The sequence below is a fragment of the Dermochelys coriacea genome, chromosome 25, assembly GCF_009764565.3.
Source record: "Dermochelys coriacea isolate rDerCor1 chromosome 25, rDerCor1.pri.v4, whole genome shotgun sequence".
In the NCBI taxonomy this organism is placed as follows: domain Eukaryota; kingdom Metazoa; phylum Chordata; order Testudines; family Dermochelyidae; genus Dermochelys; species Dermochelys coriacea.
In genome coordinates this window covers 14,360,695-14,377,100 of record NC_050092.1, presented here as the reverse complement: position 1 = coordinate 14,377,100, position 16,406 = coordinate 14,360,695, and the positions used below count along the sequence as shown (strand labels likewise).

General features: G+C 45.6%; 1 protein-coding gene across 2 annotated transcripts; it reads right to left on the bottom strand.

Moving 5' to 3' along the window:
- Positions 1 to 3,333: 3,333 nt before the first annotated feature.
- Positions 3,334 to 16,404, bottom strand: COPE (COPI coat complex subunit epsilon). Of its 2 annotated transcripts, XM_038383755.2 has the most exons (10): positions 16,143 to 16,404; positions 15,665 to 15,727; positions 14,332 to 14,432; positions 13,467 to 13,619; positions 12,389 to 12,442; positions 11,683 to 11,764; positions 5,745 to 5,900; positions 4,889 to 4,957; positions 4,271 to 4,345; positions 3,334 to 3,689 (listed from the first exon to the last, which is right to left on the bottom strand). In XM_038383755.2, the coding sequence occupies exons 1-10, from the start codon at positions 16,341 to 16,343 to the stop codon at positions 3,642 to 3,644; spliced, it is 1,002 nt and encodes a 333-aa protein (XP_038239683.1). In that variant the 5' UTR covers positions 16,344 to 16,404; the 3' UTR covers positions 3,334 to 3,641. The 2 variants fall into 2 exon arrangements, with proteins under 2 accessions (XP_038239683.1, XP_043358782.1); XM_043502847.1 differs by lacking the exon at positions 5,745 to 5,900 and having other exon boundaries at positions 16,143 to 16,346.
- Positions 16,405 to 16,406: the final 2 nt, after the last annotated feature.

The following is a 16,406-nucleotide window of genomic DNA, read 5'->3' as shown; positions in this document are numbered from 1 at the left end:
CCACAGCTGTAGCCACCTCTGGGGTCTAGGGCAGCAGCTTTTGAAAAGAGCCCATCCAAAAGTTATCTACTTTAACTGAAATTACAGGAAAATACTAAAAGGTCAAACAGAATGCAATTAACCCCTACATTAACCATGACAATAGCCTGGAGTTACAGTTTCCTTACCCCGTTGAGACCAGAGGTGATAACTAGGGGAACAGCAAGAAGCAGAAACAAAGATCAGTATCAGAGTATCAAAACAAGATGATTAATGATAAAGCAGTAGCAAGAGTGGCTCTCTTCCTTGGCATACTCATAGCATGGGAGTGAAGGCCAGTAATTACTCTTAGCTTTCCATGGACACAGACTACTGAAAGGGCTTATACAGGACGTTGTGTGCAGAGTCCTTGATAAAATATTAACTATTTAATACTTTGTTAATCAATACACACAACAGGAAGACTTCCCCTGAGCTTTCCTCCGTCCACAAAGGATCTCGCTAAGAAGATATTCTGAGCAGAAGGAAGATGTATATGAGCACGAGGTATAACAGCCAAGTAGACAGCTTAGTGAAAGAAATGAGGTTGGTTTACTCTGCCTTCCATGCATCTCCTAGAAAGCACAAGAAATACAGCACAGCTGAAGTGTCTAGCACAAGGTACAAGTCATAGTGGAGTCCCGAATAGCCAACAATGCCTTTAAAGAACAGCAAACATAACTTCCTCCTGCTTTAAATATATCTGGCTTCCAAGATGACAAAGCCTTTACTAAACACACCATTTCAAAGCCATTAAAACAAATCAGCTTAGCACTCCAGCCAGCTGCCAAGGTGGGAGTTTACATACAAGATTGGAAAGTGACGCGAGTCTCTCATCATGTGCATCTTTAAAACTAAAAACAAACATCTATAGTCATCAAATAACCTCAAGAGATAGATGTTTCTGTGCTCCACTAGGAACAATATGAAGGTAGAACCCTTAGCCCCCACATCCCGATTCTTCACTCATTTACTTGCTCCCACCCACGAAACCCCAGATGGCCAGTCAATGGGGCCGTCTCCCGACATGAGAGGCTCTCCTCCTCCTCATGAAATGAGTGCACTGCCTTTGCATCCATGGAAGCTCCGAACTTGGTCCCAAACAGAAGTGGCTCCCAGGCTACGGGATCCTGGTGGCCAGGCTGCCCTCACACACCCTCTCAGGTAACAGCCACCTGTTGAGCAGTCAGATCAGCACCTGCTGCTCCCCATTATCCAACATGACAATGTTTGAGTGAGAGCACAAAGCACTTTGCTAGACTGCAATCTGTATCTGATTAACAGATGCCGTGTTCGCTGCTGCTCCTCTGTGTAGCCGCTGTGGATACAGCAGCCATTCCACTGAACATGCACCCATCCTCCTTCAGGGCATTAAGGGCTCAATCCTGCGCCCTTACACACAGCAAATGGCACACAGCTTTACAGTCAGTTTCCGCACATGCAGCTGATTTCACAGGATACGGCATGTGACAGTATGTCTCAGAGTGAGATCAAACTCTACGGTGTACTTAAAAGTTGAGTCAGCACTTCGTCTGCAAATGGCCCCTTCTCAGCCACAGACCAGCTCCCTGTGCCTTGAAGTCAGTTCCGTTGACTTTATGACAATTGCAAAGCCACAGCTTTGTTAACCAGGCCAGGCAGAAAGCCGGGCTTGTGTTTAAAACAAAACATTGGGTGGACAGGAACTCAGTTGAGCCCTAGCTCTGCCTGTGACCTTAGGCTAGTCATCATCCCTCTGCCTCAACTTTCCCGGGCCACCTGTAAAATAACGGTACCTCTGAACGCACAGCAATGCTATGAGGCTTAATTCTTTTGTGTTTCTAATGTACAAGAACCACCTGAAACAAAAGGCGCTCAAGAAGGGCCCAGTATTATTAAACTTCAGCAACAGGAAGGCAAACGGGGTTCTGCTGTGCCTCATGCATCGAGCCAAACACCAACTAAGTTCCAGTTGCAGGATCCTTATTACTGGGGTTGAAGCAAGAAGCAGAAAGAACCCATGAGACTTTGTACCTGGAAAATTTACCTGTTTAACTGTAAACCTGGATGGGTTTGATAGGGAAAAGGAGAAGAAATATTGATCAGCATGGTGCCATTTGAAGTCACTGCTTTGAAATGGCTCAGATTTTACACTTATTTCCCTCAGATCAATTACAGAAAATCCAGGGAACTCACCAGTGATAAAACAAACTTATCCTGCTAGCTAGGCCCGACAGACAGCATATTCCCCTAATTTTATACTGACAGTATCGGCTTCCCCTCTGCCACTTGCTTTTTATTGTTCAAATTTTTAAGTCAATTTATCATGGCCCATCAAGTGGGTAACGACTGCACCGAAAACACAAGCCCCTTTCACATCTGCCGCAGACGGCTCCACAAAGAGAACATTCATTCAAGATTGGACCACGAATAACTGTCCATTGAAAATAGCTGCTCACTAAACAGGCCCAGGAAAGGGACAATGAGCCCTTTCAGAGGAATCACAACTGAGGTGGGCACAAAGGAGATGCCAGCCAGAAACGTTTGCAGCGTAGTATAGCCTGCACATAGGAAGCAAACAGAAGACTCCAGACATAGTTAAATATTGGAAAAGTCTCAGCTAAGGACCCCATGCTGACCTCTGCCCCTTGCATGTTTGATGCAAAAGAACAGTTCATTACATCATAATGCAACCTCTGCAGTAATATTACATGCTGCGTAAGTTGCACTCTAGGTTACAGAGATGTACAATCTTTTGGTGTCACATCATGTTTTCTGTACAGTGATCAGTTCTTTAGCTTTTAATGAAATATGGGCAAGTGTGCCCTCACATGTACAGAGGATCATACAAGGAGTTAACATATACTGTAATATGGACTTTGTTGCGGTAAGATGTAATGTTTCCCAATCCCTGTGTCATGAGCTCACTACATTTTACTACCTTAAGATCCAGGCTGGCCCCTCTGCAATCAGAGTACTTTGGGTGTGACTACTTTTATTCTGGGGAATCTTCCCTTCCCTCCTATCTGTAGCATCCCCAGACATCCTGGGGGCAGGGAAAGCTGTGTGTCTATCTCCAAAGGGTCTTTCAGGGAGATGCAGCAGCTGGCAGTGGTGCTGGACTCCATGGGAGAGGCAGATGCTCAGCATCATGCTCTTGGAAAGCCTCATGGGTCAGCCTTGAAAGAAAGGTGGTAACTCAGGATCCACCCATGTCCCCAAAGTAGCTGTTAAGAGGCTCAGCAATGAAAGGAAGAGGTAATGTTCCCACTTTATCCAGTAGAAATGTTCACCATATAGATAACTCCAGCATAGAAAGCAGAAGGGCCACACCGATCCACAAAAGGCTTTATTAGAAATGTTTAAGGTACAGTGTTGCGCACACTTGACATGCACTGTATTTTAAACAAGGAGTCTGGAACCTAGTTAAGTCAGGACATAGGTTTCTAGGCTACACGTCTCCATGTGTTTCATACACGCTCGGCATCGGCTTGCTGAAAACACAAGACCCTGCCACACAGACAGATGCCAGACCGACTTGTAGAATGAACTCTGTCCACAAGGCCAGAGAGACTTTGCACATCACCCCCTGTTCCCAAGGAACCATAGCGTGGATCCACAGACTCGTTTGTCTCCCTGAGTCCTCATGCACTGGGGGCATACTGCATGACCAGTCGGTCAAAGTCATTCTCCTGTCAAAGAAAGGAAAAAATAGAGACTCTTGGTTTTTAGCTACTGAAACTTGATTATAACCTTGTTTGCTAGTGGGCTGAAGAAAAGGCTACAGCATCTCAGGAGGGCAGCAGAGAGGCATTCCAAGCTTGCAATACCCTAAACCAGCAGTTCTTGACCTTCTCTGTAAGAGATCCTTCCATACCATTAGCCCAGCACAACCCCCTACTTTCTAAACAGGGCATACCTCCCCCATTTAAGCAATATGGGAAGTGGACAGAGGTCACAATCCACTGATTGAGAACCCATAACTCTGAGCTGTTGTTTCAGACATCCAGGCAGGCACTGCTCCTCTGGTTTATATTTGGTTCATGTTTTCAAGGTTGTCTCTACAACCACGGAGGCCAGAAACATAATTTTCATTTTTAAATGAAAGTGTGAAAACTGGTAATGAACAGGATTCCCTGAAATCTGGTCACAACCCAGCCCAGGGATCATGACCTATAGCTTGAGAAGCCCCAGGCTTGATCCACTAGGCTGATTCCAACAATGGTGTGACCCATGATACAAGTGGATTCTAATTAAGAAATGAACCGGTTACCTTTGTCTGGTACTCCTGTATAAATGGGTGACTTTTATGTGCATCTTTCAGTTGTGACAAGTAGCGATTGGTAACCTGGGTGGAAGAAATACAAATGAGACCCCAACATTGAGATCAGAGGAGGAAAAGCTAAGAGCTTAAACTGGCACTTGAGAGAGCTTATCTTCAGAGTGCTTTACAGGCACTGAAACAGGGCAAGTATCATCCCCTCTTACAGCTGAGGAAGGGTCCGGACTTGGTTTTCAGAAGACCTGACCACCAACAGCTCCAACTGAAGTCAGTGAGTGCTATGGGGGCGCGGTCAGCTTTAAAAATCAGGTCTTAAGTGACGTGCTCACGGTCATACTATGAGCCAGTGGCAAAGCTGGGACTGGAAGCCTGGAATTCCCCAATACCGAGCTTCCCTCTCTATTATATAGGAACACAAGGGTTTCACACAATGGTACAATACTCTGCTGATTAGCCAAGGTGGGTTAAAATATTACGTTTCCCCAACTTCAATTAGCACAGGAGCACATAACTCCTTAAAACCCAAGCAAGCCTAGTATCTGCACACCTTTAACAGCAGGAGGACATCTGCACACCGTACTGTACTCAGACAAGAAGAATTAGCCTCACCTCTGGTGGTTTACCCAGGTGCTGTGACAGGACAACAAAATTGACCAGGGTCTCGGGATGACTGCTATCCTGAAAGCATAAAGGGCAACCACATCAGATGACCTGTTCTGCCTCCCTTTATTTTAACCAGGTGCAGCACCCAGCACATTTCTGCTGGAAACCATCTTCTCCTGAAGAACCCACAGATCGCTGTGCAGGAAGGGGCAAGGTAGGGGAAGAATTAGGCCCTTAGAGGTGACAGGCAATGAATTCCTGAGTGAACACAGCATGGCTAACGAGGTCCTAGGACAAGTAATCAAAGGCCAAGAGCCCAGCTACCCAAGTGCCAAGATAGCTCTGAATCACACTTGTGAGGTGCTCAGTGAGGTGCTCAGCGCTTATGAAATGGGATTTACACGAAACCAAGCCAGCGAGACCCGAGTGGCACAGATGGGGGCAGAACATTTTAAAAGTCATATTTAACAGACTCAACCTACTCAGGGAAGTGGGGTGGTGGGGTGTGTTCCTGAACTGGACATCAGCTGCCTGAGAACACAGTGGCACAGTAATTTGCCCGGACAATGCGCAAATGGCACTGTAGCTTCCAGCACTTACGGGGATGTTTCAGAGGACAGGAACAGAACGACATAGGGTTTAGACAGAAAAAAAGATTTAAAATATGGAATTAAAAATCACTCCCCAAATTCTCGCAGGCTACAGCCAGCCAGCCCTGGGCACAATGACAGACGATGAGGCTAAGGAGCAGTTAGACACACATGCATGAAGTTTAATGGCAACAGTCTTGCTCCTTTTCTTTTGCCTCTTTCCAGAGTGGCCGATCTGAATCCAAGGTTATATTGCCAGACAGAAAACATACCTTGTCTAGGGCCTCTTGGAGCACACTGTCTGCGTCTTCCCACTTGCCCTGAGCCATGTAGCAGGCTGCCTGTCCATTAAGCAGAAGCAGGGTAGATGAGCATTTGTCTGCCATCTCTTGGAAGATGTAATAAGCATCCTGTAATTTCTCCCCACCCTGTGAAGAAATGGAACAGTTAACCTGTGATTGTGCTGCATTATGCCAAGGAGGCTGCAGTGCTGCTGTGGGCAAGGGTTTAAACATTGTAAGTGATGAGGTGCCCCATGATTAAATACAAGTAGACTGAGTCATCATTTCCCTTTGATCAATAGCCTTTGTGCCATGGTCAGAACAGCCAAGAAGGCGAGGAAGCTTGTTCTTCACAAAAGCAGCATTCACGCTGCTCAGGTTAGTCTACACACCTCAGCTTGCTCAGAAGGAGTCTGACCCAGTTTCAACCTGTTCTCAACCATCTTTCAAAGAATCTGCCACTGGGCTGCCCAGTTTGTTTTTAAGAGGTTATAAACTGGGGGTATAGCTACACTACAAGCAGTGCTGCAGCGAGGCCACCGTGGTGCAGACCCTTACTCCAGTGACAGAAGAGAGTCTTCCATTGCTGTAGTAAACCCACACCCTCAGGAGAATTCTTTTGTTGACCTAATTGCATCTACAATGGAGGCTAGGTCAACACAACGCAGTTGCACAGGCGTGAAATTTTTCCACAGCCCTGACTGTTGTAGGTAGGCAGACCTAAATTTTAGGTGTAGAACCCACCTCGGTCTACAGGGCTTGCATGAACTGAATCTCTGCTTAACAGTTTCCTGCATTCATTGGGTCTCCTCTAAATAGACAGATCTTTAACAAGGCTGCGGAAGAAAGAAGTGCAAAGCCATTACATATTAAGAGCCACTTGGAAGTTTGTGTCTGGTGAAGACAGATTTTAAATTCTTAATTTTAAAAGAACCATGTCAGAAGCTGGTGATAATAAATCAAGTGGGTTACGAAGAGAGATTTAAGACACAGAACCAGGATATTATTAGCTGGATTTTTCAAGAGGGCTCAGGTCTTGAAAAGCCCATTGTTCTCAGAGGGGGATTCTTTGTTGTTCTTAATGGGAAATGAACTCTTGAATATCTGGCCCTAAACTATTACTCTATAAAATGACTGAGACAAGGACACAAGGACAGAGCTCAATACTGAGGTCAATTTTAAAATTATAATTTTAGGTTGTTACAAGCATGCCTCCACCTTTACTGAATTTTAGGAGACTTTAATCCATCCATACACAGGCATATTCGGAGAATGACAGCTCATGTGTTTTAGCATGCTTAGTTAATTAAATGAAACTTCAGTCTAACTAAAGAAATTCCTAGGAAGTCTGCTTTCTGTGAGCAGTGACAGGCCCCCAAAGTGCCCACGGGAATGACACCTTCTTAGCTATAAAACCACGTGTTACCTCCACACATATTAGTATCTCTGGAACGAAACTTTAGAATTTCGCTTTAGAATTTTGCTTTAATAGATTTAGAAAAATTTAGAATTTTGCTTTAATAGTCCATATTAGTTTCTTGTATATTATGTTTGAAAGATACATGAGTCTTTGTCTGCAAACTCTAAGCATACTACAAAGGGAAGGTTGTAAATCTAGGAGCCATTTGAGCAAAGGACAAACTAACAAGAGTGTCGTCTCAAAGATCAGGACACTTCCCTGGTACAAGATGCAAGGCTGCCAGAGACACAGTCTTCATGTCTGAGAGAGACAGTTCGTTGTGTAAAAGAAAGCAAGGATATTCTTTATGCAAAATATCCCAGATGAGTAAGTGCTGCTTAAGATGACTCATCAGAACTATAAACCAAGTCATTAAAATGGGCCTTTTTACTCTCCTCTTTGCAAATAGAAAAATCTTTAGTTTTAACCCCACACAAAACTCTAGAATTATTCTTGTTGAAACTGATTTCTTCTACAAACATATGAAAATCTTCAACCTTTTAACTTTAAGGAAAATATGTATACCTGGGAAGTGTTTTATGCTACTTCTTACCTTGTTTCTCCATTTAAAGGTTAAAATATTTGCTTATTCCTTAAAATGCTTAAGAGGATATAGACTTCTTTTGCAATATTCATGTAAAAATATTGTATATCTAAATTCAAACCCTCCATATAACAACTTCCTGGTATCTCTGCTATGTGAATAGTGAGATGTGTGGTCAACCTATATGGAATCAAATTATTTTGCTGTAACTGGTTACTAATATCTGAACCTGTTTGATTATAAAAATATTTAGACTAATTGATTCCCCAAATAATAATCTGGCATGCTCAAACAACTCCTTACCAAACTAAGGAAGACAAGAACTTCTCCATGGACTGACATGAAAAGAATACTATACTTTCTTTGATGACCCTTTTAGTTAAAAGACTAAGAATCATTTAAGTTTAAATCAGACTCTACAGAAGACAGGAGTATTTGGATTCATCTGAAACAGTTTCAACTCCTCTGAAATCATGATAGAACTAATGGGATCTCTCAGAAAATGAACTGAATAAAAAAAAAGTCAGAACTGTAACTTTAAATATGTTCTGAGAATTTCCTGCTACACAGACAAATGCAATATAACCATCAAACTGAAGAATTCCAGCTTTGCTAGGGATGCTTTAGCAGACTGCATGATATGAGCTGAAGATGCTAGGGCCCTCCCAGAAAGGTGCTGAGCCAATGAAATGGGACAGCAGCAGATACTGAAATCAGGCCAAGCCGGAAAGAGGCGTGACTTCCATCTTTACCAAGAGGATAAATCCTTCTGAACTCAGACATTTCATCTCAGCTCTATCTGCTTCTCTCATCCAAGTAAATTCACTTTTCCCTTATTCATATGACATTCATAATTATTTATTGTATTTTGTGCATCTTTAATCTTGGTGTCCCCTAAGGCATGGTAAGAATCTCATTTAACTAAGTGAATGGATGTCACCTCCCTAAACTGGCAGTGAGACGACAATTAAGATCTGGCCTAACATTTCTTGTTTCTCTAGACTATAAACTGCAATTCTGGGCATTAAATTACTTGGCTCCCAACACCTCTTTCTCCCTGCCCACACACATGTACCGAGACTGCTGTGTGATGGGATAATTTTAGAATGGTTTGCCTTATGACCGCCAGGAGATTAAACAGTTAACTATAGTCCTGCTTACTAAGGCACACAAAAAACAACAAAAGAAAATGGTGTCTAGGTAGCATACAGAATTTCTCCCCACTGCTAAAGAAAATTCACACATAGCAGACTTATCAAGCAGAATACAAGTCACCCTTCCATCTGGACACATGGGAGAGCTGTAACTGCAGAGAACAGCAGGCTGGGCAAAATGGACTTCCAAGGCCCTGTTAAAGTCAATGGGAGTTTTGCCTGATTAAGGCCAACAAGATTTTGTCCATTGTTTTCTTTCTGCTGTTTACATCTCTCTCCACAGTCCCTAGATCACACCAGCCTGCTGTGCTCGTGTGTTACTGTGCCATTCAAGTGCCAAGTTATGAAACTGAAGCTAGAGAAACGTTATTTACTTTCCAGAAGCTGATGCTACATTGGCATTATTAGCTGGCACTATTACTCTGTCCCGCATTTCCGGATTGAGAGGTGACCGCCTGGGTCATAGCATTTTAAACCTACATAAGAGGATCATCACACCTCTGAGGGGGGACACTGAGGAAGTGGCTGGATCATTGGATTATTAACAGGACATGGAGCCTTTCACCTCTAATTCAATAGTCTGAATCCAGGCCAAGTCAGCAGTAGCCCATCTGGTTCTATTCTATTTAGGTGCCTACACCAGGCCCCTCACCATTGCACATGATCACCCTCTAGAATAAGGATATCCCTGCATAAACTCTCTCAGGACCCTTTCTCTCCTCTCCTCTGGGGGGCTAACCTGAGCAGTTTAATGTTGCCCCCTCCTCCCAATGTAAGTGCCCACAGGTCAGGAGCTGCTTTGAGGGAAAAGCTGGGGCAAGTTTCACAAATGTACTGGAAAGCTGCCAAGTCCATGGCCTGCAGGTGTGAAATGTGGGCTTTGCCCCAGAAGGAGGCAGTTCCATTGCTCCCGAGAAGCTGAGCTGTTAAGCTCCTGTAAAGAAGGGTTCAAACCACTGCAGGTTTTGACATTAAGGACAGAGACCTTAGAAGGTAACCCAGGAGCCCCTGGAGAGAGCAGCACACTGCTGGCTGTTAAGAGACCAATATATGCCTGATCAGTCCAGTTCCTAGTGACCAACATATCCATGTAATAAAAACTACAGCTGGTGCCTCTGTTGGTAGCCCCAGCAGACAGGCTGGAAACTGAACTGCCCTCCTGCCCCCCTAAAACTAGGTCTCCTGGTCAGGGTGGAGGTACACTGGCAGCAGGGAAGCTTGCCCCGGAATGATCCCCATTTATCGGAGACACCCTGTAACTGCATCTAGAAAGGAGTTGAGCTCCGCAGCACTTGCTGTTCTTTAAAAGAACAGCAACACTGACACATTCAGAAGAAGCCAAGTGATGGCAGAGTAATTAATCTGCAGTGCAAACACTTCAAAGTGCTGTGGGAATGAATGGCTAGCAGAGGCAGGACTCTGCTCCACAGAAACCCCAGCGGCTTTCCACAAACTCAGAAGGCATCAAGCTGTATCTCTGAATGGATGGGAAGGGGGATGAGAGATCAAAGGTGTGAAATGCAGTTACCATAGCACAATGTAAACAAATCTCAATCAGACCTGAAGGGTGTCTGATAAATATCAGCTGCCACAGATCCCACTGAGCCTGTTTCACTGAAAGTGGGTTTAGCTAGAACAGGGCTTTATTTATAGGATCAGATGTAAGCACAAATACACTCCACTGTAAAGACAAATTATTAAATTTTCATCTAAGGTCTAACTAGGAGCAGCACTGAAACATCAGACTGCAGTTTCCCATTTTATGTTATAATCGTTTGTGAATTATTCAACTATTGAGAAACAGGAGCTCTTCTGTGTCTGAGTTAACGATCAAGTGGTACACATGAAAAAGCTTGCACTCAAAGGAACTAATTAGTCTGGCTATTCCCCATGCACCTGCAGAGAAAGCAAACTCAAATGGTAAAGAAGGAAGTTAAAGGAAAAGAATTATCAAGTACCTTCTGCCAGCACTATTTCACCTCTGGAGAGTGAGGCAAAGGGAAAGTGATCAGAAATGGGATGGAGTCATGCCAGTCCTGTGCTCTGAGACTCTGGTCCTAGCTTTTCCAGGCAACTGCTCCAGTTGAAGTATCCAGGATACATCAGCTAGTGCCCACCCCCTCCCACACAGCTGTGGGCCCTCTTGCTTCCCCCAAGCTTCACAGTAGGACAACATTTTGGCATAGCCCAAGAACCATTTAAGCCACTCAAGCATGAACAGCTGGTAGGCAGCAGTGATGCACAGAGGCTCATCATGAAGGTCCCAGTTCAGCAAGAACTCCAGCATGTGCCTAACTGAAGGCAACGTCATTGTCTGTGCGCTCAAACAGGGACAACCCAGCATGTGCGTAAACAGGAGTCCAAGGCTGGGATGGGGAATGTAGAGCAGCAGTCACTGGGGGACATACCAGCAGGGAGTCCCTGCGTTAAAAGGGCACTGAACATTCAGGAGCTGATCTTACTGCTGCGCTGCTCTAAGGGGGGGAAAAAACGCATTCATCTCACCTTTAAACACAACCCGTTCTGTTCCACATCACACCACACACCTAGGCATGCTCTAATGAGAACTCCACCTAGCCCTGTTTGTGTCTGACTAGGCAACTTCCTGGAGAAGATCAGGATTCTGTCTACTGCCCAGTCTGGCCTTTCTCTTGTAGTAGCTCATAGCACGAATGGATTCATGCAATTATGGCATTTCAGAGAATATGTGAAGAGCACGAGAGTAAGGCAGCGCCCATGGGGTAGAGAAGGGTCTCGGCCTATAATACTTACTACAGCCAGATTCACCCAGGCAGTGGCCAGCTGGGTGAGGGTAGCATCTTCATCTTGCTCCTGCATCTTCTTCAGTTCCTTGCTGAGTAAACACAAAGGGGAGCCACACAATGAGAAACTGACATAGTCCAACCTGCTCTAAGTCCCAAGAGTAAGGCCTGAGGTAGGAGAAACCACCCCACACTGCACAGAGGCCATCCCTTTGCTGCCCTCAGCTCAGTGAATTGAGGCTGTGGTCCCCTGGGACCCTCTCCTGCCAGTCAGAGACACGCTGCCATTGGGCTCACTGACCTTTGTTGTTTGGCAAATATACCTCCAATGTGTTTTATTTAAGCAGATAAATCATTGCAGCCACAAGGGAAGAAGGTCTGGTGTCTGCAGAAGGTTGTTTTATTTCCCTTTAGGGCAGCAGGCGACCCAGGCCCTGGAGGTTCATGGGATGAACACTCCACTGAGGTCACGACTAAGTCCTAGAACCCCACTCACAGCTACCCTTTTATTTCCAGGGTCCCCACATCCTGAGGGAGAAGGGTGTGCCACACTGTGTTCACACCAGCCAAGGGGGACTCCTGCCAATCCCACCTGTGACCATCAGCCTCAAATGCTGCCTGCAGGATACTGACCAAAAAGCAGAACCAGAGCTGTATAATGCCTTCCCACGGGTCTTTAATAGTGCTCATGTGGCACATAAAAGATACTCGCTTACCGAGCCAGATCGAGCCTGTCAAGCTTCAGCAGTATCTGTAACATCATCGCCATGCTGCAGGGAACAAGTGCACATCAGGGCTGTACTCTAGGCTTTACTGTGCCCTTTTCACAGCAGGGACTGAAGTGTAGGCACCCGCCCACTCCCAGAGAATACAGTTCCCCTATGGGCCAAAGGCCAGCACCACCACGGAACTGTTACTCCCCTCTTCTTCCACCCAGGGCTCAGAGTGCTTGGCTACCCACAATCTGCTGTCTGTTCCTACACTCAGGTCTTCCCAGATTCCCTTCTTAACACTGCTTTAAAGCATGGTTGTACCAACTGTCTGTTATAATTTGTGGAATCGGATTTCAAGATCAAGCCCTTTTATTTAATAAAATATTTAATTGGAAAAATATAAACTCATCGAAATCAAACTCCCCTGCCTTGTGGTGTCCAGTGTCTCCCCTCCCTCACCCAATAAGGAATATACCATCAGCAGAGGGTCCTGCACTCAGACTCCCCAGCAACTGCTCACTGCTGTCGTGCCTAAATCTCCACTATAAAAACTTCAGCCAAGTTTCAATCAGCTATCGTGGGTCAAGTGCAACTCAAAGCCAGGAAGAGGAAGAGAGGCCTTGCATGGGTATTCAGCACGGATAGTGCCTGCCCCTTGGGAAGCACACTGCCTAACACACAGACATGTTGCTAGCGAGTAAGAACAGGCGTTTCACCACCTTGCTCTCGCTGCAATGGGGAGGCAATAAAGCAGACAGTGTTATTTGGGTACAGAGAGGACAGCCGGCTCCAGGACTCTGATTGTTCTAGTGCTGTAAGCATTACAATGCTCTTCTTGCTACCTGAAATCATGCATGAGATGTGGTATCCTGAATTCCCTTAGCCTCAGACTGGGTGAATGTGTGTCTTGTTCTGGGATGGACACCTGATCGCTTGTTATTAACATTTCCAAATCCATCTCTTGCTGGTTTCTATAAAACTTTAAAACAAGTCAGACTTCACCTGTTTCTATGGCAACATTTCCTTGGATCACCGAGCACAGCTTTGTTGGGTGACGCCGAGGTGTCTGAGCTTCACTTACCATTCCAAGCTTTCTCCTTGGTGCAGCGTGCGCAGAGCCGCATCAGGGTTTGCATCATGGAAATAGATGGATGCAGCCATGAGCAGGAAAGTCGTATTGGTCACATCAACGCTTTTTGCCATCTTCTTGTCCAAATCAGCAACAATTGCATCCCTGGGAAGAGTGAGCTGGTGAGAGTTTCGGAACAGATCATTCAATTTCTAACCAAGGTAAAGGCTGTCACCCTCCAGTAGGGAAAGTCCATTGAATTTTTAAAATTCAGCCTTTTAAAAATTATTTGATCTAAAAAGCATTGGGGAAAGAGAAATATTTTCATGTCCACACACTCAAAAATAACGCAAAGGAGTTTTACTAAGCATGGCCAGCAATTTGGCAGGGCAGAAGAGTTTCAGCCCAAAACAGTAATTTTTCAGAAATATATCAAATGCCTGAAATCAGCCAATGGAAATGGCAACAAATACGGTACGTGCTCCCCACCAAGGCCAGCTAAACTGATCCTGCAGACAATGCTGTTTTAAAATCACGAACCTGTGAGTGGCCGTTAGATAGACAAACCAATTGGGCCAACCAGCGGGAATTGCTGACTAAAACCTGCCCTCAACACCAGTCTATCATCTGAAGATTGGAAGTATTTTATTGTGCATTGGTATAGGAAACGTGATTGTAGATGCTTGGTTTGGGAATGTTAAACGTATAGACCCATTTTTAATTAGCCAGAGAATAACTGGTTAAAAACTCTTCAGTCATTCCCATCCCACATGATCACAGCCATATGCAGCATTGACCAAGATTATGCTCCCATTACTGAAGCAAATTCTTTGCTGGGCAGTGTTTGTATGTTACAGTAATTCAATGTCACACTTACCTCTGAGTGTCGTTTGAAAGATATTCTGCAAACATTCTCACTGCTTGGAGCTCAGGGCAAGCATTGGCTTTGATTTCATCCAGAACAACACCATACTTTCTCTATTGAGGACAGAGAGACACATTGTGTAATGATTTAAGGACTGAAGAAAAACAATTGTAATTAAAAAACAATTACTATGATATAAGTTACAAAATAGTAAGGAAAATTAATCTTTGCCGCATTTCCCCACACGCTCAGATGAGACTGACTAGCTGGACAGCACTAACAGAGGAACACTGTCAATGCAAGAGTCACTATTAATGAATCTCCACTGTTTGTGTTACTAACATAACTCCAGATTATTAGACAAAGAACTTTAAAAAGCCACTTTCCACTATTTAAGCTGTAATTTATTTGCAATTTACTCGAACTGTGAGTCAGTTTCATATTGTGGTTCACATGAATTGGCAGAAAAATCTTGCATTTGGGTTTGCCAACACTTCAATGAAAAAGCTGCTATTAAGAAAGTTAAGTACTTAAAACACTAATTAAAAAGTTATTAAACTATTTGTAATTAAAACCAAAAGACCATTACACTACTAAACTCAAACAGTGAAAATTGCAGGCTGAGTGAAGGTGAGTTATCATGGGCTGCATGCAGGGAGAAGTACAACAGGCATGCAAGAACATAGGAAATAACTGTTTTAAGTCTATAGCTCATCACCAACACCACATAGAACAGCAAAAGTAAATCTTCACATAACAGATGATTATTTAGGTCTCCAATAACACTTCACAGGCTTGTCTAGCCCCACTTACTCTATTTCAAATATGGGGAAATACAGGCCAGAAAGGTCTAACTAGTTCAGTGGTTCTCAAACTGTGGGTGGGGACCCCAAAGTGGGTCATGACCCTGTTTTAATGGTGTCACCAGGGCTGGCTTAGACTTGCTGGGCCCAGGGCCAAAGCCCAAGGGCTTCAGCCCTGGGAGGCAGGACTCAGGTTACAGGCCCCCTGCCTGGGGCTGAAGCCCTTGGGCTTTGGCCTGTCCCGCCCAGGGCGGTAGGGCTTGGGCTTTGATCCCCTCACCAGAGGTAGTGAGGCTCAGCCTTCGGTCCCCTTCCCTCTCCCCCGGGGTCACGTAGTAAATTTTGTTGTCAGAAGGCAATCAAGTTTGAGAACCCCTGAGCTGATTCACACTGTGTTCATCACCTTGTTAACCTGGATGGAGGTGATGGGCCCAAGGCTGTAGAAGGAATCAGTGTCAGACCTCAAGAGACTGAGGTGCTGGATCTGAACTCAGAGCTCCCTGCTCTCAGACCTGTGCTCCGTGCAGAGCCCGGGATCTCACCTGGGCAATGTAGGCTCGGTATAAGAAGACATCCCGCTCCACCTCCCTTTCCGGACTGGATGGCTAAAGGAACGAGAAGCAGGAGACAAAGATTCATTAGCCAGCACTATCGGACCCTTGAAACAATAATGCAGCCCTGAGCATGAACTGCAGCCAGGAGGTGAGACCTTTGCCTCAGTGGGGGGAGAATGTGCGTGGGGAGGCCCACTGGGGTCTGCCTGCGGGAGGGGGTGGGGGGGGAAGGAGTAGAATTTGTGATGGGCAGGGCTTGAAGGGATGAGATTTGGAGGGAAGCAGGGGCAACCCCCGCTGGGCTCATTGGGTTTGGAGGAGGTGAGGAGATTGGGGGGTCACCCCCCCGCTGGAGTGGGCGGGGCTAGAGGGGGTGAGGAGATTGGGGGGTCACCCCCCCGCTGGGGTGGGCGGGGCTAGAGGGGGTGAGGAGCCGTTTTCACAGAGGGGGCCCGGGGACCCCCACCTTGACCCGCTGCGCCTCGTTGATAGCGGCCTGGTAGGCGCCGATGTAGAAACTGTTCTTGACGTCGAAGAGCTCGTCCGCGTCCCCTCCCTGCCCGGCCAGGGCCGGAGCCGCCGCAGACGCCATTTTCCCCAGACCCAGCCACGTCTCCGGAAGCGGCCCCCGCGCACGGGACGCTGGGACTTGTAGTTTCCGGCGCATGCGAAGGACAGAACACAGGGGCTGCGAGGGGTGGTGACGTAAAACATCGGTACCGGAAGTGGG

Bases quoted from the DNA above. Each gene is read 5' to 3' on its own strand.
- COPE (XM_038383755.2), bottom strand. From the start codon at position 16,343: ATGCGCCGGAAACTACAAGTCCCAGCGTCCCGTGCGCGGGGGCCGCTT. The intron at 5,901-11,682 runs GTAAGTATTATA...ATTTCTTCACAG, and splicing joins CCTGGGTGAATCTGGCTGTA to GGTGGGGAGAAATTACAGGA. The intron at 4,958-5,744 runs GTATGTTTTCTG...TTATGCTTTCAG, and splicing joins TCCAAGAGGCCCTAGACAAG to GATAGCAGTCATCCCGAGAC.